Source organism: Ambystoma mexicanum, chromosome 4p (assembly GCF_040938575.1).
Source record: "Ambystoma mexicanum isolate Mex_15411 chromosome 4p, UKY_AmexF1_1, whole genome shotgun sequence".
NCBI classification, from domain to species: domain Eukaryota; kingdom Metazoa; phylum Chordata; class Amphibia; order Caudata; family Ambystomatidae; genus Ambystoma; species Ambystoma mexicanum.
Window position 1 is genome coordinate 1199379571 of NC_090927.1, and position 22854 is coordinate 1199402424.

At 47.6% G+C, this 22854-nt stretch overlaps 1 protein-coding gene across 4 annotated transcripts in view; it reads left to right on the top strand.

Moving 5' to 3' along the window:
- The window catches only part of BUB1 (BUB1 mitotic checkpoint serine/threonine kinase), a 1594853-nt gene that overhangs the window by 1476426 nt on the left and 95573 nt on the right, over nt 1–22854 (top strand). For all 4 annotated transcript variants that reach the window (XM_069606846.1, XM_069606848.1, XM_069606845.1 and 1 more), the window contains one exon: nt 5260–5417. In XM_069606846.1, the coding sequence (XP_069462947.1) occupies nt 5260–5417 (158 nt within the window). The remainder of the gene's footprint in view (nt 1–5259; nt 5418–22854) is intronic.

Below are 22854 nucleotides of genomic sequence, written 5' to 3' on the forward strand. Positions count from 1 at the left end.
AATCCTAGCGGAAGACGTGGTCCAGATAGATCGGATCCATAGAGTGGGCCCAGGGAGATGCGGGGAACCGGGAACACGTCCCAGAGACTTTCTAGTAGCGATCACATCATATACTCTGAAGGAAAAGATTCTGAGGAAAGCGAGAATGGTCGGCCAGGTCCGAATCAACGATGACGAGGTGCAACTATTCCAAGATCTAGCTCTAATCGCACTACAGAAGAGAAGGCAAATGGGCCCAGTGGTCAGATTCCTAACATCAAAACAAACAAGATACAAGTGGACGTTTCCCTTTGCACTGCTGTTTACGTGGGAAGGCCGGCAGCACAGAATCACCACATGTGAGGAGGGCGAACTGATACTGAACTTGCAAGGATACATACAGGATGCTGATGGGGACCAATGAAGGGGAGATAAACCTAGGAAGAAGCCATGGGAATGGAAAAACCCTGGAGGCGGGGTAAGAAAAACACATGACTGTCTAGGAGACTCCTGAGAGCTGCCCCACAAGACACACAAGTAAGAATTGGGGTGTAAATGGACATCCGAGGTTATATTGAACAGTCCATAGGGGTGGGAGAAGACAAGACTCTTGGAACTCAGAGTGAGGTTTAGGGCCGGGTGCGGCAGACATGGCGTCCGGGCAACCATAGGAACCTGGTCCCTTCTGTGGGATTTGGGGGAGGCGAGGGGGGAAGGGGTAAGGATTAAGGGGGGGCATTTACAGTCAACAAGACAGTAATGAGTGGTTTATGGTCTTTCATCGAATCCCAACCATCGAAAAGCAAATCCATCGAAAAAATCCAACAAAAATAAATGCATCGAAATGATATCTTTTACATTTAAAAGTACATTCCCATCGAAACTTGACCATGGAATATAGGAATGGACAAGTTTCAATGGGTATTTACATTTAAATGTAAAAGATATCATTTCGATGCATTTATTTTTAACGTTAAAATGTTACATGGAGCTGTACAGTCATCAAATCTTTAAAGTATTTCAGCACTGGGCAGCTTCATGTAACATTTTCTTTATTGGGGGTGGAGAGGGGTCCCCCAACCCCACCCACAACCCTAATTAAAATCCAACTACATATATTCAATGAAAGTGCATTTTCGATGGAAATGACTTTCAATGAATACATTTAGTTGGATTTCAATTCGATGAATCAATTTTCAGGATAGTCCAGATACATAACGAGTTGATGGAACAACTATCACGGTGGGGACATTAAAAGCACTAACACATAATGTGAGGGGGCTAAATACCCCCATTAAAAGGAAGAAGGTGGAACACCTTGTGAAAGGATCATAAGCAGACATCCTAATGTACCAGGAAACGCACATTAAGAAGCAGGACAAACACCTCATAAGACTGAGGGGCTTCTCCCAAATACACCAAGTCAGTGCAGGGGAAAAGAGGGTGCGAGTTAAGATAGCGATATGAGACTGCCTAGGAATAGAGGTGCAGGGCGTGCGGGAAGACAGGGAAGGGTGATTTCTGTGTCTAAATATAAATAAGTGAGATTGGATGCTAACACTGGCATCGATTTATGCCCCTAATGAGGGACAAGATGGCTTTCTGAAGGGGGTCCTCTCCAATTTCGAGGACTTTGCATGGGGTCAAACCATAATGGCAGGGAATCTCAATATAGCATGGGGACCCAAATCTAGCTAGAAGCACAACATAGGAGAGAGAGGGGGCGGCAACCATGTCTAAGGGCCTGAAAAACATTATGGAAAGGTTTGGGCTCCAGGATGTGTAGAGGGTGCTGAAGGGCCAAGAGCGGGGATACACATGTTACTCCCATGTTCACTCATCGCAGTTGAGGATAGATTATATTTGGGCTTCAGCAGGGTTAGTGGGCAAGGTCAAAGATGTGGAAGTAGGCTCTATCTCATTTTCAGACCACGCCCCAGTGATGACAACTTTCGAGATGGGATGCAGTAATAGAGGCGTGTGGAAGTGCTGGTTCCCAGCGGAACTTCTATGGGAGAAGGATATGGTGAACTCCCATCAGGGGGAAAATAGAGCAATGTTTTGCGGAGAATGACACAGGAGGCCTACGACAAGGGACAGTATGAGATGCATTCAAGGCAGTGCTGAAGGGGGCGGGGGGGGACTAATAGCCCTAAAAGTGAGAAGAGACAAAGGTACAGGTGGGATGAGGAGCTGGAGGAGAAACTAAGAGATTCAAGGGGAAATGTCCAAAAACCCGACCAGGAAAGGGAAACAAGCCCCATAACATAGTCAAGGCCAATTGGGAATGCTGAGTAATAAACAGGCAGGGAAGGCGCTCCTATACCTAAAACACAGATATTATATAAAAGCCAACAGGGCTGATAAACTCCTGGCAAGACAACTTAAGGCTCAGGAAAAGACCAGGACAGTGTAGCGACTTCGCGATGACCAGGGCCTGATCAAGACGGATAAGGATCAGGCGGAGATTTTGTGTAAATTCTATCAAACATTATATAACTCAGACAATCCAAATACGGAAAAGCATGAGAACTATTTCGACAATCTAATTCTCCCCCAAATCACGGAGAAGGAAAGGGCAACCCTAGAGGCGAATATAACGGAAGAAGAGGACAAGAAAGCAATTAAAACGTTGTCAAGAAATAAAGCTCTGGGCCCTGATGGATATCCAGACTCTTTTATAAACGGTACCAGGACATCCTGACACCCACACTTACTAGATTAGTTCAACACTTTTAAAGAGAAAGGCAATGTCACCCAGCAATGAACGAGACGAAATTGGTCGTATTCCCTAAGCAGGGGAAAGACCCAGAGCTGCTAGGCTCAAACTGCCCGCTAGCCCTGATAAACGTGGATTCTAAGCTCTACACAAAGATGCTAGCAAATAGGCTCTCACACACTTTTTCTTTCGGCGCTTATACCGCCAGATCAATCGGGGTTCATCCCAACGAGGCAAACATATGACAACACTCATAAGGTATGCCATTTGATAAAGTGGATAAAGATGCATATACCGGCAATCCTTGTTTTATTGGATGCAGAGAAAGCATTTGACACAGTGGAGTGGTCGCAGCTTTTCCTCACAATGAAACTAATGGGGTTTGGGCAGAAATTCCTCAAGATGGTAGGAGCCAACTATAAATGGCCCCGGATACGGGTTGTTCTAAATGGAATAGTGTTGAAATCTATTGGCTTAGGTAGAGGTATGAAACCGGAATGCCTGCTGTCGCCCTTATTATATGCGCCATTCCTGGAACCACTACTTGCCAGAATAAGAGCAGCAGAAGGGATAAAGGGAATGCAGATGGCGGGAAGGGAGCTCAAAACAATGGTGTTTGCGGACGACATGCTAGTGGCATTAACGAAATCGGAAAAATCCCTCCCTGCGCTTATGCAAGAAATAGATACCTTTGGGGCAATATCCGGATTAGAAATCAATCGACAAAAGTCAGAAATATTAAACTTAACCGAAGACCCAGCAATTGTGTAATCAATATCTAGAGAGCTACATCTGAAATGGGCTAAAACAGGAGTAACATAACTGGGGAGAACATTGACACCCACCTTGAGCCAAATGGATAAAGCAAACTACCCGGACCTACTAGAGAGTGAAAGTAGATTTGGGGATGTGGAACCCCTTAAAAACATCTTGGTGGGGGAGAATGGTAGCAGTTAAAATGGTGGTGCTGCCCAAGTTACTGTATCACTTTCAAGCACTACCAATTAGAATACCAAAAACGTTCTTTAAATCCCTGAACAAATCAATGAAAACATATATTTGGAAAAACAAAACTTTTGAGAATAGCCATGACAGCACCGAGAAATAAGGGTGGCTTGGCATTTCCCCATTTTCGCAGATACTATGAAGCAGTCCAATTGAGGGTTCTAAGGGAATGGTGTGCAGAGAGCCCACAACGGATTTGGGCAGAGCAGGATAGGGCGGTAGCGGCTTCCCTCACTCCTGGGACTGCTATGCATGAAAAGTCATCATAGAAACCCGAATGTTAAGATCAGTGAAGTGGTGGGGGTGGGATTAGAGATATGGGTCGCAGCACTTAAACAAGGGATGTTATCAACCTCTCCCGCCCCATTAATGCCAATTCATGGGAATCCCGACTTCCAATCGGTGTTAGGGCGAAACTCATTTGAGAAATGGGCCAAGGCAGGGTGTCGAACAATTAGATGTATCAAGGGGGGAACTGAGGACATGGCAAAAATGTACCCAGGCGTTGGGATTAACGGGGAAAGACAAATTTAGTTACACACAACTTCAGCTTTGGTTGGCAACATCCCAATTGCAGCAAGCTGCCACCAGGCAACTGACACAGTTTGAGGTCTACTTGACGACAAATAAGGGACAGGTGAAACTAGTATCGAATATTTATAGATTACTGAAGACGGTGAGGGAGGAAATTCGATGGAACATTAGGGGAAACCATAATGATCAAGCAGTGGGAATATACATGGGGAATAATCACCAAATTTACACACGCGATCCAACTGAGGGAGATGTGGCAAAAATTCTCCTGCAGTGGCACTACACACCGGAGAGACTGCATATCATGTTTTCCAACATCAGACAAGTGTTGGAGAGGATTTACTGAGAAAAAAGACTGGAAACACTTTTGGTGGACATGCCCGATAATACAACTATTTTAGAAAGAGGTAGGGGAACATGTGGGCAAGATGATACAAGGCACAGAACTACTCCAGGAGAGGGTATGGATGGGGGGGATTTGAGACCCAGATCCGGGGAACCTCACAAAGACACAAAAGAGAGGCTTCATGGTCTTCATAATAGCAGCATGGCTGTTGATCGCCCAGCGATGGGGAGAGAAAAAAAAGCACACACGATACTCGAATGGCTCCAAAAAGTTTGGAATGTTTAATCCCTCGAATGGGTAACCTACCAACTACAGGGGGGCTTAGAAGAATTTGAGGACTGGGACCAAACATTAAGATACCTTCAAAGTGACTATATGCTACAAAGGTGCCCTCACAACATTCGAATAATGGACATTGTAAGCTCGTAAAACAATAAAGGGGAGAAAATGAGGAATGGGGGAGGGGGTGGGGCCGAGTTGGGGGTGTGGAATTGTTCAAGTTATTTATGTTTTACAAAAAAAAGAATAAAAAAATCTTTTTTTAAAAAATGCTAGTTTCTGGTCTGACTGACCATGTGGTCGCCAAGTCCTTCCACTAATGTGATGTCAGCACAATTGTCTTGTCAAATATTTCAGTATTAATTCTGAACTTACAACTTTTTTCTTTTTTACACAGCATGCTCTAAATTTATACAAAAAACTAAGTGAAAAGGTAATGCCGCAGGCCCTGGTCATCTACTTTACCATAAATATTCTGTACATGGTGGAACAGCTTCACAGCATTGGGATAATTCATGGAGATATTAAACCTGACAATTTTGTCCTTGGTGAAGGGTAAGTACTCGTGTTGCTGCAACATTGATGGTGCTTGGCCCCTCCACCAGTGCTTTGATATTCATTTTCAATGACTACTACATGCAAAGCAGGCAAATAACCCAGGGTTCCTGTTATGAATGCACAGGATCTGTGCTTAATGAAAATGCATTTTACGCAAAGTACATATGACCTACAGTATCATGTGGCAAGTTGTAAAATAGCTAAGAAAAATAAGTGCTCATTTCAGAGATGTGTAGCAACTACAGGCAGATTGGTATCCCAGCATCACTGACTCTGCCCTTCCTTCTTGCCCGGTTGATAAATTGCGCAGAACTCTGAGGTAAGTTAATGCTCTTAAAATAATAAACATGCTGACCGATTGTTTTCTCCCACAAATTTCTCATCTAAGATATATTCTCCCTGCTTTAAGCAGATCTCAAACGTTTAAATTGGTAGGGCACTGTGCAGCATTGGACTCTGATGTCGCCATTGGTATAAACTACTCCCACCCTGCTCTGTAACCTCAGTTCCTTTTTTACATTTTTTTGCATGCTCAGCATGCTTCTCTGAACATCTACTTCACATCTCCGAATTTGTATTTGACTTCCTTATTAGATCTTGACTTTCTCTTGAGAATGTTGCTCACAGATTATGGGTCTGGTGTTTGTACTGCACTGTTGAGATGGATTTCTAAACTTTCACCTGATGGGCAGAAATTTAGGAGATCCAAAAAACAATTGTGAGGGAAAACGGTTTTGGTTGAATACACCTTTAGGGGGTATAAACCCTACTGTTAAGTACTCAATATGTTATATCACACACAAACAGATATAGAGCATGTATCCTTTTTAGCATGAGTGTTTCAAGGGAAGACCATAAATGTGTCTGCTAGCACTATTCCTTGTAAGAAGCAAACCTATCCCATTTGGGCAGTGCTGTCCTCAGGTCAAAGCTGGACCACCCCCATCTAAAGGCAGTAGATGGTCTATCCCTGTCTCTACAATGTATCCAAGTCCTTTTCTTCACAGTATGGACATTTCACAGAGGAACGTTTCCTTTTGACTTTTTGCCATTTCTTTATTCACCTCCTGTGAAGTGTGTGCACAAAGTGCAGGACAGTGGGTGTGGTGTCACTCAATACGTTGGAGAACGTTAAAAAAAGGTTTTTATCTGAAACAGATAGGCTACTATACTGGTTGCTCCTATCTTTAGCTCCTGTCTTCTAGTCTGACCAGATTAGTCCGGCAGATATCATCCATTGTATGTCAGTAAAACAATCAACATAGGTAATTAATGTACGTATTCCGTATCACCAAATCACTTCAGGGATATCCTGCAAAAAAGGGGTCGATCGGTTTCAATGACGCATTCAGTGCAGTCATCATCTTCAGGACCCGTGTTTTTAAGTGTGCCATCAGTCAGTGTCCATCGGACAGGATGGGACGTCCATGCCGAGCCTTCGGAAGAGTTAAAAAGAAATGTTCACCTAGGTGTAGTGCTGGGCACGATTTTTCTTAAGCAATTAATGCCAGACTATGTTCAGAGACAAAAAGAATCAGTTGGTGACCTGTTCCCCGTGTTGGGTGCCCTCCCACGGGCATGTCCCCCAGAATGGTTTCCTCCCATGTGACTCTCGAAGGCCAGTTCTCTCTGTATATCAACAGTAGATTATGCTGTTTCATGACAAAATGAATACACATGGTAATTACCTCAAGCCCCAGCTCTGCAGTATGTGCGTATAGGTGTGGGCAAGAAGAGAAGTCCTTTTCTTGGCGGTTGGTCTCTGATATTTCTGCGGTGCAGATGTGGGTTATGCATCGCACCAGGGTAGGGGAGGGGAGGGATAAAGGAAGAAAGGGGGATAATTGCAATATACTTGCATCCTCTTGAAATCATGGAGACTTCACAAGCTGCACGTTCTCATTTAGGCTTCGAGTGCTCAGCCCGCACTGTGGTAAAGTATAGTCCCTGCGGTATGTTTGTTTGTGGAGCTGGCATGTGTACTAAACATGCGGCCCGCTTCATCCCTCATACCAATAGTGTAAACAGCACTGAGGGGCTGATGCGGACAGAGCCCATAGTTAAAAAGACATTGCTGGGTATGATCTGCCGTACTGAACGTGTCAATGGATAGGACTCGTTCCTGCTTTTTAGATAAGGAAGTAATTTAGTTCGCATCCCGAATTCGGGAGGGTATCGTACTTCTTGAATGGCTGTTCCTTTGGTGCGACATACACACGACACACTCACTTGCATATCGATCCCTATGCCCACAGTGGCATCGGGGACTAGTGCAGGCAGTGCCCATTACTTGGAGTGATAAGAGCACTCGCAGTGCCGTAATGCAGTTAATGGACATTATTCTTACCGTCAGGTGGACGGAGTTCCTCGCTAGACGTATGGTTCCTGCTACCACGGTGTGGCTTGCGTGGGCAAACAAAGCGAGGTTGCTAAGCACCGTTAGCTGCATGTTTTTCTTTACACATCGCAGCCAGAGGGCATGTTGGGGATGCACTCCCTAATGTGGTGGCCATTTTGGAATAGCAAAGGCTGCAAGGCATTGTCATTAGGCTGTAAGTCTTCTCCAGTTTCAGCGAAAGTTCTTTATTCTTTTGTCTTACATTTTCATTTACACATTTTTACAGGTATAGAGGCGCAACGTCAGTTTTTTACAGAATTGCTGCATTCTAATGTGTAAGTTAGCGTGAGCTTGCATCTGTTTCTCATGGTGTATTACACCCGCTGTTTTTGGGCGTGACAAGTGTTGCTAGACAACGCTGTATGCACAGTGGTGACGTATTCACGAGAGGGGGGCTAATGGACTATGTTTCTTATAGCCCCTCGCTTACGTGATCAATCATTGCATGGTCACAACAGAGTAATACTTCAGATGAGGCACTAATCTAGAGTGTCTATAGTTTGTTACTGTGCTTTATATGGGCAACACTATGGAGGTGCAAAGGATCCATTCAAAGCCCATGTATGTAGGGGTATTGGGACAATTGTGTCAAGTGTTCTAGTGTGTATTGCCAGAGCACAAAAACATATTAGACCCGCCATTCATTATGGCGGAGTCATTGTAAACCAATGAGCATCCGTAAAGCTTGAAAATGCGCCTCAGGGGTGCACAAAATTGTGTTCCTAATTCCTAAAAGTCCTTAGGAAGAGACTGATAAGAACTGAACTACGTGGTGCCCTCATGACCGAATATCTGAGAGCACATGCAGCACCTAATGGCCTTATCATCCGACTAGAACCAAGAATCTTCATGGACAATTTTCAATTTCGAAAAGGCTGCTCCTTTATCGCAAACAAATGCGATTTGCCTTATTCTCATCAACACTGCCAAAACCGTGTCTGAGAACCTGATGCGAGAATGGCAAGAAAAACTAGAGACCATCAAGGATCAGATCATTCTAGAAAATTACACCACCAAGTTAGCCTTCGATGCCACCATGAAGGAATTCAAAGACATCAATATGACCAAGAAGATTTCAAAACTAAAAAAGGGTTTGACTGTGTTTTACGCATGGTAACAATTATCCATACAGCACGAGGACTACTACACCCTCAAAGCCAAACGAGCAAGAAAGGATGCTTATCAACAAAATACGCAATCAGCCACCAGAGGATTCTCCAACACACGATCAGGATCATCAAACTATTCCAGCAACAGCTCAGATGACGACCCCAGGGCTGGACCATTGGGCCTATATCAACGCCCCCCACAACAAGCACTGTTTAACACCTCTCTACAGCAGGCAAGTAATCCGGGACCCAGCAGTAATTCTTTTAGGCAAGCGTGGAAACGGAGGAAGACCAAGATGGCAGACAAACTCGCCACGGATAACACGCAGCCCGGCTGGGGTATCCCACAACCAAACTTTCTTTGATCATGAATCTTTCCAGACATGAGCTATCGGAAGCAGAAATACAGATTCTACATAAAGGCTTATCATTTGTACCACAGCAAGATACAACGCTTTCCAAACCAGAATCGCAATCACGCAATACTCTTACATCCCGTACCCTTTCCTCCATACTGTATGGGTGTCCCTCGCGAGGGACGGGAGACGGAACATTTTCACCAGAAAATATTCTGCGTTAAATTTAGAGGCGCGCGGCCATGGGAGCATGCGCTCACCTGACTCCGCCCACCAGCGCCACTCCTCAATCCCCTTTTCCGCATCAACGGGAATGGGCCGAATTCACCAGCGCTCCTGGGTTTGGCTTCAGCCATGTAATACCATGCCCTCTTCCCTGGATAGTGTTCTATCTTTGTCTTTCTCTATTCAATTAGGTACTTAGTCCTCCGACGCCATGCTCCTCCCCGGCACATATCGACTTCAGCAGGTGTCCAGCCTGCGAGGGACTCTTCCCTGAATCCAACACCCATGCCCTTTGCCTCCGCTGCCTTGGCTCCGCCCACAGCTGGGAAGGTTGTTCCACGTGCAACGCACTGACTCCATGCGCACTGAAGAACAGGCTAGCTAGGTGGAGGGAGCTCTTCCAGAGGTCGCCTCTGGAGGACCCTAAAGGACCTCGTCAAACATCGCTTGAGGCCAAAGGAAAGGCCTCCATTTACCATTGCACCCTGTAAAGGCGACTCCTTCCCAAAGAAGCACTCGACCGGGAGGAACCTTTAGGGTTCTAGCACCAGCAAACATACCAAAGCTAGCGCAGCTGCCGGCCTCACGGCCGAGGGGTCTCCGGATCCTTCCTGTATCAGTGCTGAGGGACCACAAGGTTCTACCGGCATCATTTCAGAGGGGGCGCCTTCATGCAGCACTACCGGCAGCTCTGCTGAGGGCAAAACACCTTCTAGGTCACGGCCTGAGGTGCGGGATAGGCCTTATGTTCCAACACCAAGCGTCTTGGACGGGGGTGGTTCCAACGAGCCAGGCATCACGACTTCGGCACGCAGCTTGACAAAATGGCCACTGCGCCAGACAAGATGGCTGCTCGTCCGATACCCCCTTTGGCATAGCGGGTGGAGGAACGAGTCACAAGGTGGGACTGGTGTCAACCAGGTGTGTGGCCTGCAGTTTATCCATCAGCAACGCAGGGCAGGTTTCCCCTGTACCCTAGGCAGAGTGTGCCCCGCCCCTAGCTGCCGTTAGCCACTCCGTCAATATCATACAGCCTCCGAAGATAGGTTCTTTGAAAGGTTCCTAGGGCTGATGCAAAATCCCCAGATGGAGGCCATCCTCCGGAATGCCATCAGGGACATGCTCCCCCAGGTCACCCCACAGGCACACAGTCATTCCTCCACAGGCCCCAGCTCAGCCACTGCTGCCCCAGCTGGCTCCTCCGATTCCGGCTTCCCTGCCTCCCACAGTACAGGCAGTTCCACATCAGCCTCCGCAGCAGCCACCGACTCCGGTCTCCACACCGCAGCCCACAGCACTCAGCACTCTTCCACCAGTCCCGGACACTCGAAACGCTATGGTGGACACTGACTAGGAGGAGGACCCCGACACCATCTTCAGCCAGGACCTTCCACGAACGCCTTGCAGGTTTGGCAGAATATTTGGGCCTTCCGCAGCCCGAGGTAGAGCAGCCTGAGGAGGGCGTCTTGGCAGAAGTCCTCACCCTAAGACCCCCTACCAAAATGGGAATCCCGATGCAGGAAGATGTAGTTGCCATGGCCAAGAAGGGGGGGAGGGGAGACGCACTTGGCCCAGCCAGTCAATCGGCACCTGTTAGGCAGAATCCTGTGCAGTTCCCTTAGGGGGCACTACAGAAGATTAAGACTACAGGTATATGCAATAAATCCCCTTTGGTATCAGTCTGTACCACAAAGATTTAGTTGGTAGCTGTGGCTAAGCAGTCAGACTTATCTCGAGAGGGAGATAAGCAGTATTCAGGGTTTACACAATAGTACTACAGTACTATGGTACAAGGAAACACTGACCAAAGCTTTGAATAAAAAAGAATATATATATTTATTTTACACACTTCTATTGCAACACTTTAATCATAAGTATTCAAGCAAGCTAAAGTAGTCAAGAAAAGTATGCACAACTGCCTAATTAAATTGTAGACAAGTTTGAGCCAGAGTGAAAACTGAGCAAAATGGCACAGTTTAAACGAAGCAGAAATGGCACTCTAACAATTTCTCAAAAGGGAGGGAAAGGACAAGTTATACTGAGTTGAGCTCTTCAACACTCTAGCAACACTTCCCAAGTGGATTTTGAACAAGTTTAGGCACGGTAGCACTTTAGCAATAGTCATACGTGGGTGAAAACCAAGCGAAATGGCACTTCAACAATACTTAAGAGGGAAGGAAGAGTGGTGAGAAGAGTTTTTGGTGCACCAACACAGTTGAGGATGAAAAGCAATCTAGTGAAGGCAGTTGTAACAGATTTAGCCAAAGTCCATAGGCCTGTGCCAGAGTTAGTGGTAAAGGGCAATGTGCCCAGGATCAAAGTGTTCCAGTAGCTGCAGTCAAGTCTTTCGTTTAACGATTCAAAAGGAGGGTGCAGAAGGTAAAAGATAATGTTAGTCGATCGGGGCGGCCAACCCAGGAGGTAGGTGAAGGATTTAAAACACCTTTAGCAATACCCCGCAAAACGGGAGGCCTGGCGGAACAATGTACCTGAAAATGTGGAAGCGGCTCCTACGGTGGTGGTGGTTCCTGGCAGTTTCTGCAGTTCGGGTTGTCCAGCAGAGGAAGAGAGGCTCTCGTGGAGGAAGGTTCGAGTTACTGCACTGCCCACGAAAGAAGTCAGCCGCGGTGATGCCGAATCGGATTAAAAGGTATGCTCCTTTAAATCGCGGTCGTGGTGGATGGGTGCCTGACTATCCGGTCTCCGAGTGCAGTGCACTGGCGATTCAGCCATGGCAGATACTGTAAGGCGATTGGCAAACTGGTTGGCCCCAACAGCTCAATGGAAGAAGGCTCTTACAGATAAAGATTTCTGGAGTTATTTTTTCCACTTGGTAAGAGTGTGAGCTTTTCCCCCACTCTTACCCATGTTTTGCCATGTGTATTTCACCTGTTCTTGTGGGCTCTGGAGTACACCACTTCAGTAGCCCCCTTCTTTTGTGTGTTACACAGCACCTTCAGTGCAGTGACACAGGGTTGTCTTTTAAACTTCCCACCGACTCCATTTCTGGGGCTGACTACTGTCCGCCAGAAAAGGGTAAAGTTGCCATTAACTTTACTCAGTCAATCTACCACAGATCCAGTACACCCCATCTTACATGGAGTACTGGAAAGGGTTAATCCTTAGCCCTTTTTATCTGTACCTCCTAGAGCATTAATTCACTCTTAACATTTAGACTTGGCTGGTGGCAGTGTTATCTACCCTAACTTTTATACCGCAATTATACTATATAAACGTGGTATTGTTATAGGCTATTATATTAGCCTCGAACTTAAACCCACTTGACCAAATACTCTTTCTTTTGGCTCCGGTCGGGTTTATTCGCCATTTCTTTTTGTTAAAGTCCTTCTTGTGTTTTACTTTGCGCGGCAAACCAGGTTTGCCTTCTTTGTTCACTGTCTTTTGGTGGGCTTCTGCCAAGAAGCCCTCCTCCAGGCGCCTGGGTGTCTAGGTGGGCTGAATGTGAGGGAGGGGTGTAGTCACCCCCTGCACAGGGTATCCTAGGAAACCCAAGTCACACTTTACCATGATTGGCTGAGGTGGTTGTCAGGGCTGGACAACCCCCCTGCTGCGTGATTGACAGCCAGGCTCTGTGTGAATGGGGGATTTTCGCATAAAAGGCAGGGTCTTGGGCTAGAAGTCAGTCGCCACTGGAACTACAAGGAACCGAAGAGAAGCAGAGAAGAAGTCGGCTGCTGCAACTATCCCGTTCCGGTGAAGCCCTGCTGCAGTCCTAAGCGATCTACCCTTCAACGACTAGAGGAGATCCAGTCTTCTTCCCTTGAGCCTGGTGGTGATAACCAGCTCATCTTCTTCAGCCAGAGGATCCTCTTCATGGTCGAAATCGCTGCACCCTGCTGTAGTCGTCCGGATAGCCATCTGAAGAGCCTCCCCTGTTTTTAAGGAACGTACCTTTTATTCACCGTCGCTGCTGCCGGCCTCAGCCCTGTGTGGTGCAGACCCCTCCAGACATCCTCCTTCTTGCCAAAGCTCCAGGCACCGTGAGTCTGCAGGAAACTACCTGGAACAATTGCCGTGGCACCAGCTTCTTCATTGAATAAGGTACTGTGTTCTGCTTGAGGAAATCGGGTGAATCCCTTTTTTCTCCTCCTATAGGACTTGTCCTTATCTTCCCTCCTTATAACTTTTGCTTCCTCCATTGACAATATCGAAGTACTCCTGGCTATGTTGAATCGTGAACTCTCTGACTGTGTGATCCTCGACAACAGGAACCCGGTTCCACTTGACACTGGCTCCGGCCTATTGACTCTTGAATTTCTGTCTATAAGTGTTCTCTGATTCTGTCTGCCTTGACAAAATTATTGCCTATGATTTTTCCCCCCCAACTCTCTCTGGGTATCTCAGGTGCTAAGTGTGTTTTTGCCCCGGTAACATTTCTTGCCGCGGATACGCGTTTCCTTAGTAAGACTGAACTGTCATTACTGTCAAAAAGTGATTGGAAATGTATTCCCGGTAACGTCTTTTTTCACAACACCAGTCCGTTAAAACATAGGGTACTTACCTTGAAGTTATACCGTACAAAGTTAATTGGTTGTAGTATATTTTCTCCAGCATTGGATCTTTCATGGATTCACATGCTTAGAATATTCCCCGTCGTCAGGCTGGGAATCCCCGGTACATTATATAGACCCTTTCCCGTAGGAAAACTTTTTCGACGCTTATGCGTCCTATCCACCTCGTTTTGTATCATGCGTGCCCGCGCCGTCAGGACGCCATGATATAAATACAGGACCCGCCCCCGCGCTCCCTCAGATTTCAACCGTCTTTCAAAGTAGTGGGATCCTCGCGGTTACTGCTAATTAAAGTTAGGTTGTGTTTTCGCTTCGGCGAAGTTACGTTCTGAAGAAAATATGTCCGGAAAAGCTTTATTCCGTCCTTGTGCGACATGTGGACTCAAAAAAGTCTATGAAGGTGATGCCCACATGGATTGTATCTACTGTCTCTACCCGCACCACACGGCGGATACATGCGAGATATGCCAGGGTGTCTCCCAAAAAACCCTTAAAGACCGGAAAAGAAGGTTGGTCGACTGGCTTAACGACGGAGCGGGTGCCTATCCGGCATCAGAAGTTGGCTCCACGGCCTCCAGGAGCAAGTCGGAACCTCCCTCGAAGAAGGTGAGGCCTGTCGAAAAATGCCCTGCGGACAAGCATGCGGGGAAGCATGCTGGGTCTTCCTCATCACACAAAAAGTCCTCCTCCTCCTCCTCATCCTCTAAGACGGAGAGGCAAGCGGCATCAAAATCCTCCTCAGGGGACCGTCCTAGGTCTTCCGTGAGTCGAGACGCTTCAGCAGGGAAGTCGGCAACGAAATCGGCTACGAAGTCTAAAGGCTCGGTGCCGGCGACTGGCTCGTCGACCCCGGTATCGCTGACGATGCCGATTACTATTCAGGCAGCAGCGGTGGGGATTCCTTCGTCGACGGGGACTCAATTTATGGCCTGGTAGCCAGAGGTTTGTGAACCGGCCCCCCCTGAGGTCCTGCTGCAAGACACGGCCTTGCCGGGGTCGTCGGTGGATGGAGAAGGTGACATGGTTATGCAGCTGTCGGACTTGGGCCTACGGCCTTCCAATACGTCGACTGCGAGTGGGGGTGTGGTCCCTCTATCCTCGACGTTGCTGACCCCCCAGACGGTTTTGTCTCTGGATGTGCTTAATACACTTCAGAAGCTCCTGCAGCGTCTGGATACGCAGATCCCTCAGCTTGGCACTTCGTCGATATTTTCTGCACCTTCCGTCGACGAACAAGATCAAGCAGCTCGCACGACGACCAAAAGCCCTTCGGCCTCCCAGGTGGTGAAGGATCGTCCTCGAGTGCAGGAGGAGGGTGAGCTATCGGAGTCCGATTCTATACGAGGTGACTCAGGGTCGGACATCCCTGTCACCGTCGAGAGACCCAACATGGAATTCGGATGTAGAGGTAGAGTCTACGAGGAGCCAGGCACAACCATCTCCTCCGGATGATGTGGGAGCCTTCAATGCAATGATGGGGAAAGCGTGTTCCGAGTTCGGCTTAATTCCTGAGGAGCAAAAAAAAGATTGTTTTCTTTTTGATCACATGGGTCAAAGAAGGAAATCGGTATTTGCCATCCCAATCCTGGACCACGTATGGCAAGAAGGCCTCAAGACGATGCGTCATCCGTTCTCGGAACCGGCTATTAAGGGGCGTATTGAGAAAAAGTTTAAAGCTCCGGAGTCCACTCCAAAATGTCTAACATCACAGCCACTGTCAGACTCTGCTAGAACACCTGCCGGAAGAACATCGCAAAGCAGCCATGTTACTAGTACGGGATGGTGAGGAGGCCTCGAACCATGCAATTAATATTGCGGTGGACCTAGCAGAGTCGGGGTTCAAACAAATCAATCATGGCGTAGTACTTCGTCGACAAGCGTGGCTCAAATGTACTACTTTTAGACCTGAAGTCCAGTACAAAGTTCTAGACATGCCATGTGAAGGAGAACATCTGTTTGGAGACAAGGTTGATGAAGCCTTGAAGGGGATGAAGGAAGACACGGATACCGCTAGGTCTCTTGGCGCCCTCCAGACAGGTAGAAGTTTTCGCTCCTTTCGCCCCTTCAGGGGCGCCTCCGGAAACTCCCGCTTTGGAGCCTCTAGGGACCGTGGATTTAACAGGCCCTCATACTCCTCACAAGGCTACAGACGGGCATCCCAGTCGGCACGTAGAGGCAGAGATTATCAAGCCTCCAGACGACGAGGCTCGGGTCCCTCGTCGACGAAGGACAAGCAAACCAGCAACCAATGACGGCCTTCGGAACGTCCTGGGGGGTCGAGTCTCATCATATCGACCAATGGGAATGCATCACCACAGATCGATGGGTTCTGGACACGGTTCGCATGGGTCATGCGCTGCAATTCAAAAACAAGCCTCCAAGTCTTCCGCCAGTGTTTTCGGCCCAGCCCCACCTTCGAGTTCTAAGACAAGAGGTGGCGCTTATGCTACAAAAAGGAGCGGTAGAACGGGTTCCTGTGGCACAGGAAGGACAAGGGGTTTATTCCCGGTTCTTCGTCGTCAAGAAGCCAAATGGAAAATGGAGGCCCATTCTCGACCTGAGGGTACTCAACAAATGGCTAAAGAGCTCAAAATTCAAAATGCTAAAGCTCCAGGAGGTTATCAGGTCAGTGCAACCCATGGATTATCTGTCGTCGCTAGATCTTCAGGACGCATATTTTCATATCCCAATACGTCCACGACACATGAGATATTTAAGGTTCGTCGTCGGGCAAAAGCATTTTCAGTTCAAGGTCCTCCCGTTCGGTCTCAAGTCCTCCCCCAGGACGTTCACCAAGTGCTTGGCCCCCATAGCGGCCCATTTAAGGAAGGACGGTCACCATGTCTATCCATATTTAGACGACTGGCTGGTCAGAGGCTCGTCCATGGAACAAACACGAAACAGTCTGGGGGCCACGATGTCCCTTTTACAGGAACTGGGCTTCGCGATAAACTTCAGCAAGTCCTCCGTAGAGCCCTCGAGGACCTTGGTCTTTCTAGGAGCGGAGTTTCATACGCACACAGGCCTTGTAAAACCATCCAGCGAAAGAATACAGAAGCTACAAAGCAAGGCGTCGGAATGGAAATGCGGTACCAGGGTGTCGGTGCGCAAATACATGTCCCTGCTAGGGACCATGTCGTGCTGCATTCCGTTGATAAACAACTGCCGTCTGTTTATGAGACCTTGCCAGGAATTTCTAGCGGACCGTTGGATGCAGAGCCAAGGTCGCTGGTCAGACAGACTGGTCATCGACGAACAACTGGTACAAGCACTCCGCTGGTGGAGAGTTTCTACTCATCTAACGAAAGGAATGCCTCTGGTGGAACCGGAGTTCCAGAAGACGGTGGTGACGGATGCATCGCTGAGCGGATGGGGAGCTCATCTGGAGACGTTACAAGTACAAGGCCGGTGGTCGTTACAAGAGTCCTCCCTGCATATCAACCTGCTAGAACTGAGAGCAGTGCGGTGGGCTCTAAAATCTTTTCTTCCTCAACTGAGAGACTCTGTGGTGCGTGTCATGACGGACAACACGACTACAATGTTTTACTTAAGGAAACAAGGAGGAACACGTTCCAGGTCCCTGTCGACGGAGGCACAGAAAATCTGGCATTGGGCCCTGCAACACAACATGCTAATCTTGGCGTTCCACCTACCAGGCGTGAGAAATGTGGAGGCAGATGCCCTCAGCAGGGAAATGAACGAGGTTCACGAATGGGTGCTGAATGACCAGCAACTACAGCATGCATTCAAGAAGTGCGGACATCCTTCCATCGATCTGTTCGTGACGAAGGACAACAGAAAATGCCCGCAGTATGCAAGCAGATGGCCTCAGCAGGGCTCACTGGGAGATGCGTTCTCCTTCCCATGGACGAACAAATTCCTGTACGCATTCCCTCCTTTTCCTCTTATCTGGAGGACGTTGCAATGGATCCTCAAGTACCCATGTCGGGTGATTCTGGTAGCCCCGTATTGGGCCAGACAGGTGTGGTTCTCAGACCTGCTGCACTTGGCTGCGGCGGAGCCAATGAGGTTCAGGAAGATCCCCAACCTTCTGTCTCGACAGGAGGGTATCGTCTGGCATCACGACCCGGACAGCCTCAAGTTGACGGCCTGGCTCCTGACTTCGCCGAATTTGGCCAGCTAACGATTCCGGAGGAGTGTCGTATTCTGCAAGCGGCAAGAGCACCTTCCACAAACACTTCATACTCGTACAAATGGAGGCGTTTCTGTCAGTGGTGTGGGGATCAACCAGGTTTGGATCCGCAGTCGATTATGCCGGAACAGATCCTTCCATACTTGCTGTTCTTAGCTCAAAAGGGCTTATCAGTGTCGTCGATAAAAGTACACCTGGCCGCCATCTCCAGGTTTACACGTCAACGACATTCCGCACCATTATTCAGCGACCGCCTGATTAAGCACTTCCTTAAAGGGTTGTTCAGGAGTTTCCCTCCCGAGAAGACATTTCCTCCGGTGTGGAGCCTCAATCTGGTGTTAGCGTCTCTTATGAAACCTCCTTTTGAACCAATGTCATCGTCGTCTCTAAAGTTTTTGTCCTGGAAATTGGCCTTCCTGGTGGCCATCACTTCAGCCCGACGTATTTCGGAAATCCAAGCTCTAATGGTAGACCCACCATACTTAAGATTTTTTAAGAACAAGGTGGTCCTTGCCACTAACCCACAGTTCATACCGAAAGCGCCTTCAGTGTTACATAAACATTCCTCTATTGTCTTACCTACGTTTTTTCCAGAGCCATGCTCGGGAGCGGAGCGTACGTTACACACATTAGACGTGAAGAGGGCTCTCAAGTTTTATCTTCATCGCACGCAACCTTTCAGGGAAACGAGGCAATTGTTCGTGGCCTATGGTCTGGGTGCTAAAGGCAAAGCCATTTCAAAGCAAGGACTGTCAAGATGGGTATCGTCTACCATTTCGTACTGCCATTCCAAGGCTGGGAAGCCTCTTTTGCGACGCCCAAGAGCTCACTCCACTAGAGCGGCGGCATCGTCGACGGCGCTGTGGTCTGGAGTCCCTCTGGGGGACATCTGCATGGCGGCTACCTGGGCGGCTACACACACTTTTACCCGCCATTACTGCCTGTCACAACAACATGCCGAAGATACTCGGATGGGACAGGCGGTGCTTCGACACCTATTCCAATAAGGTAAACCCCGGTTGAGGGGTTAGATCTGGTTGCAATTATGATTGAATATTGTTCGTTCTCTATGTTAACTATTGCTGATGGGTACACGACCATAGAGAACTGGCATTGTGAGGAAAGTATGTGAGTTTGCATGCACGCCTCCTCTCTTCGGGATGGTACTGCTATGTAATCTATTCTAAGCATGTGAATCCATGAAAGATCCAATGCTGGAGAAGGGAATAGTTTCTTACCTGTAACTCCATTTCTCCAGCATTGGTATCTTTCATGGATTCACATGCGCCCGCCTGCCTCCCCTGGCCATGCAAACTGGTTCCCCCACTACTTTGGGGGCCGACATCTGAGGGAGCGCGGGGGCGGGTCCTGTATTTATATCATGGCGTCCTGACGGCGCGGGCACGCATGATACAAAACGAGGTGGATAGGACGCATAAGCGTCGAAAAAGTTTTCCTACGGGAAAGGGTCTATATAATGTACCGGGGATTCCCAGCCTGACGACGGGGAATATTCTAAGCATGTGAATCCATGAAAGATACCAATGCTGGAGAAATGGAGTTACAGGTAAGAAACTATTCCCTTACGTGTGGTTGTGAATTAATAGAATTGTCGTGTTTATAACAAACGGTTTAAAAATAAATGTACTTATATTTTTTTTACCCGAGACCTTGGGTCAGTGTTTGCTTTAGTCACAGTAATTGTGGTCCCTTTGTGTAATCTCTACTAGTGCTCATATACTCTTGAGATAAGCCTGGCTGCTCCGCTACTGCTACCACTTTAACATAGTAGTACAGGTTTGTACCAAAGGTAAAACTTGTATTGCCACTTGTAGTCTTAATTGTGTGTAGTGGTCCCTAAGGGCACTGCACAGGATTCTGCCCAACACTGGTGTACAGCGGTGAGGATTTGGAAGTAGAGTGATTACACTTCGAGTGCTGCTATTGCTTGGGTTCAATCAACCACAAGGCTAAACAACGCTAATTCTATTTAACTAAGAATCGTGTCAAATATGGAAAGCTACACTGAAGAGGGTCTCTTGAACTACGCTGCTGAGGTTTTGAGAACCATGTGTAGGGAGAGGAGTCTCTCTGGTAAAGGAAAGAAATCTGAATTGTTTGCAAAGTTAATGGAGAAAACAAAGTCTGGGGAGTGGGTCAGAAGGGCCTACCCCTCCAGCAAATGTGGATACTGATCTTTCTGATTCTAAGAGTGTTACTTTAGAAGAAGTAGATGAGTCCTTGTTAGGAAACCCTACAACTCCTTTGCCTGCTCAGAAAGCACATCTGTCCACAGGGACCCCCACAAGTCCTACACCTACTCCTGAGTTTATTGCACATGAGAAAATGAGACTTGAATTGGAAGTGAAACGTATTGATGCGCAAACTGCCATGAAACATCAAGAGTTAAGGCTCAGAGAAATGGAGCTGAATCATGAACTAGAGATGAAGAAATTGTAGAAAATGCTTCTCTCCCAGAGTCTTATAGTTCTTCCAGCCCTAAGAGACCCCGTATGCCAAAGGAAATGATTGGTATGCATGAGACTAAACTTGATGTTTTGGATTGGTTAGCAATGTTTGAGTACAATTATGGGATTCAAGGTATCGCAGGGAATCTGCTGATTCCCTGGCTTTTTTCTAGGCTTCCCTCTGTTGCAAGTGAAGCTGTAATGGAGTTGGGGGAGGAGGATAAACAAGATTTTGAGTGTGTGAAGCTAGCATTAATAGCTAGATTTGGGAAGACCCCTTCCCAGTATCTTAAGAGGTTTAGAACCCTCAAAAAGCATGATGGTACCCCTTGGGCTACCTGGGTGTGTGAATGTTTGAAAAACTTAGATGGTTGGGTTAAGGGTTACAAAGTGAACACTTATGAAGTTTTGAGGAATTTTGTAATGTTGTAATGTTGGAGTCAAGAAACTAGCTAAGGCTGCTGACTTGTGGGTTGCCAACAGGGCTACTCACAAGGATTCTGGGGTAATTCAGAAAAAGGATGAGGGAAAGCAGCCAAAGAAAGACAACAAAGAGAATTCCAATAATTCCATTCCAAAAGAGGGCCCCAAACATAACCAAGGTAAGCCACAAGGGAAACCGAATCGGGCTAGTGTACCATCTCGCCCCAAACCAGATGGAGATCAGAACAAACCCCAATTCCAGAGAGCATTTGGAAAATGCTTTGTTTGTGGGTTGCCTGACCATGTGAAAGGGAGTCAAAGATGTAAGGGTAAACCTTCAGGGGTCCACACTGCCTCCTTAGCCTTCTCCCGGGTGGATGAAGTACCTATGGCCAGTGGAAACTTTGTTACTGGCTGATGAGCCCATGAGAGTCTCAGCTAATGTTTCTTTAGTGTCCTTGGGTCTTTGGGAACAACAGAACTTAGATGTCTATAACTCAATCCCAGATAATACCAAAGAGTATTCTAAAGATAGTGTTCGTGTGAATGGTCCGGAAACCCCTGCCATCAGAGACACTGGAACCAGCATAACTGTGGTTGATGAATGTTTTTTCAAGGTGGAGGATGTTGCTAATGCACCCAAACACCTAACCAAGTTAGCAGGAGGCCCTGTGGAAATGGTTCCCCAGTTACCAGCTCTCATCCAGTGTAATGACATGACTGTCAGAATACCTGTAAGTGTGTAGAATAACGTTCCTGGGAGGGTCCTGCTGGGTAATGACCTTAAAACTCTTGGAGTTGTGTCCAGTACCCCTAGGACCTCCAGCAGAAGGAAGCAGGAGCTCACAAGGTCTTCAAGGGAGAGGACCTTGAGAGGCTCTCCTGGGGACGATAGAGGAAACTATCACCCCAAGTCCACAGGACGGACTTACTGCTATTGCAGGTCAGAAAGTGACTAAGGGGATACCCAAGTCTGCCAGCAAGCACTCCCGTGCCCAGAAGGATATCTCCAAGGCTGTCCAAGGTCACATCTGTGACCCCTCCACCAGCTGAGGCGGAGTGTGAGGTTCAACCTTGTATTGTTCAGCTAGATACGGAGGAATCAGATCTATAAGAAGATCTTACTCTGGTAGGAGATCTTGACCCTGTTGACCATCCTGAGCTGCAGTCTTTACTGGCATAAGGTGGGCCTAACAGGGTAGATTTCAGCAAGGGACAAAGAGTGTCCTACCTTGGAAGGTCTTCGCCTACAGGCAGCTTCTCAGCTCAATGGGACTTAGCCTGGGAAGTATAGGTTGCACTGGGAAGATGGCCTCTTCTACAGTGAACCGACTGAGTCAACCCCGGGAGATGAAAAAAACTTGTAGTACCTCTAGTGAACCGACTCCAGTTTCTGCAGTTAGCCCACGAGATACCTTTGGCTGGTCACTTCAGTTTTAAGACGACCAAGGAAAGGCTCTATTTACTTCTACTGGCCTAAGATGGGCTCAAAAGTAGACAAATTCTGCAGAAGCTGCCACACTTGCCAAACCTCTGGCCTGAGTGGAGCCAAGAATGTGGCACCCTTGGTGCCTCTCTCCATGGTGGGAGTTCCTTTTGAGAGGGTTGGGATTGATATTGTTGGTCCTCTTGACCCTCCCACTTCTTCAGGCAACAGGTTTATCCTGGTTGTAGTGGATCATGCCACTAGATTTCCTGAAGCCATACCTATGAGGACTGTTACGGCTCTGGCCCTACTTGGTATTTTTTATCAGAGTAGGTTTTCCTAAG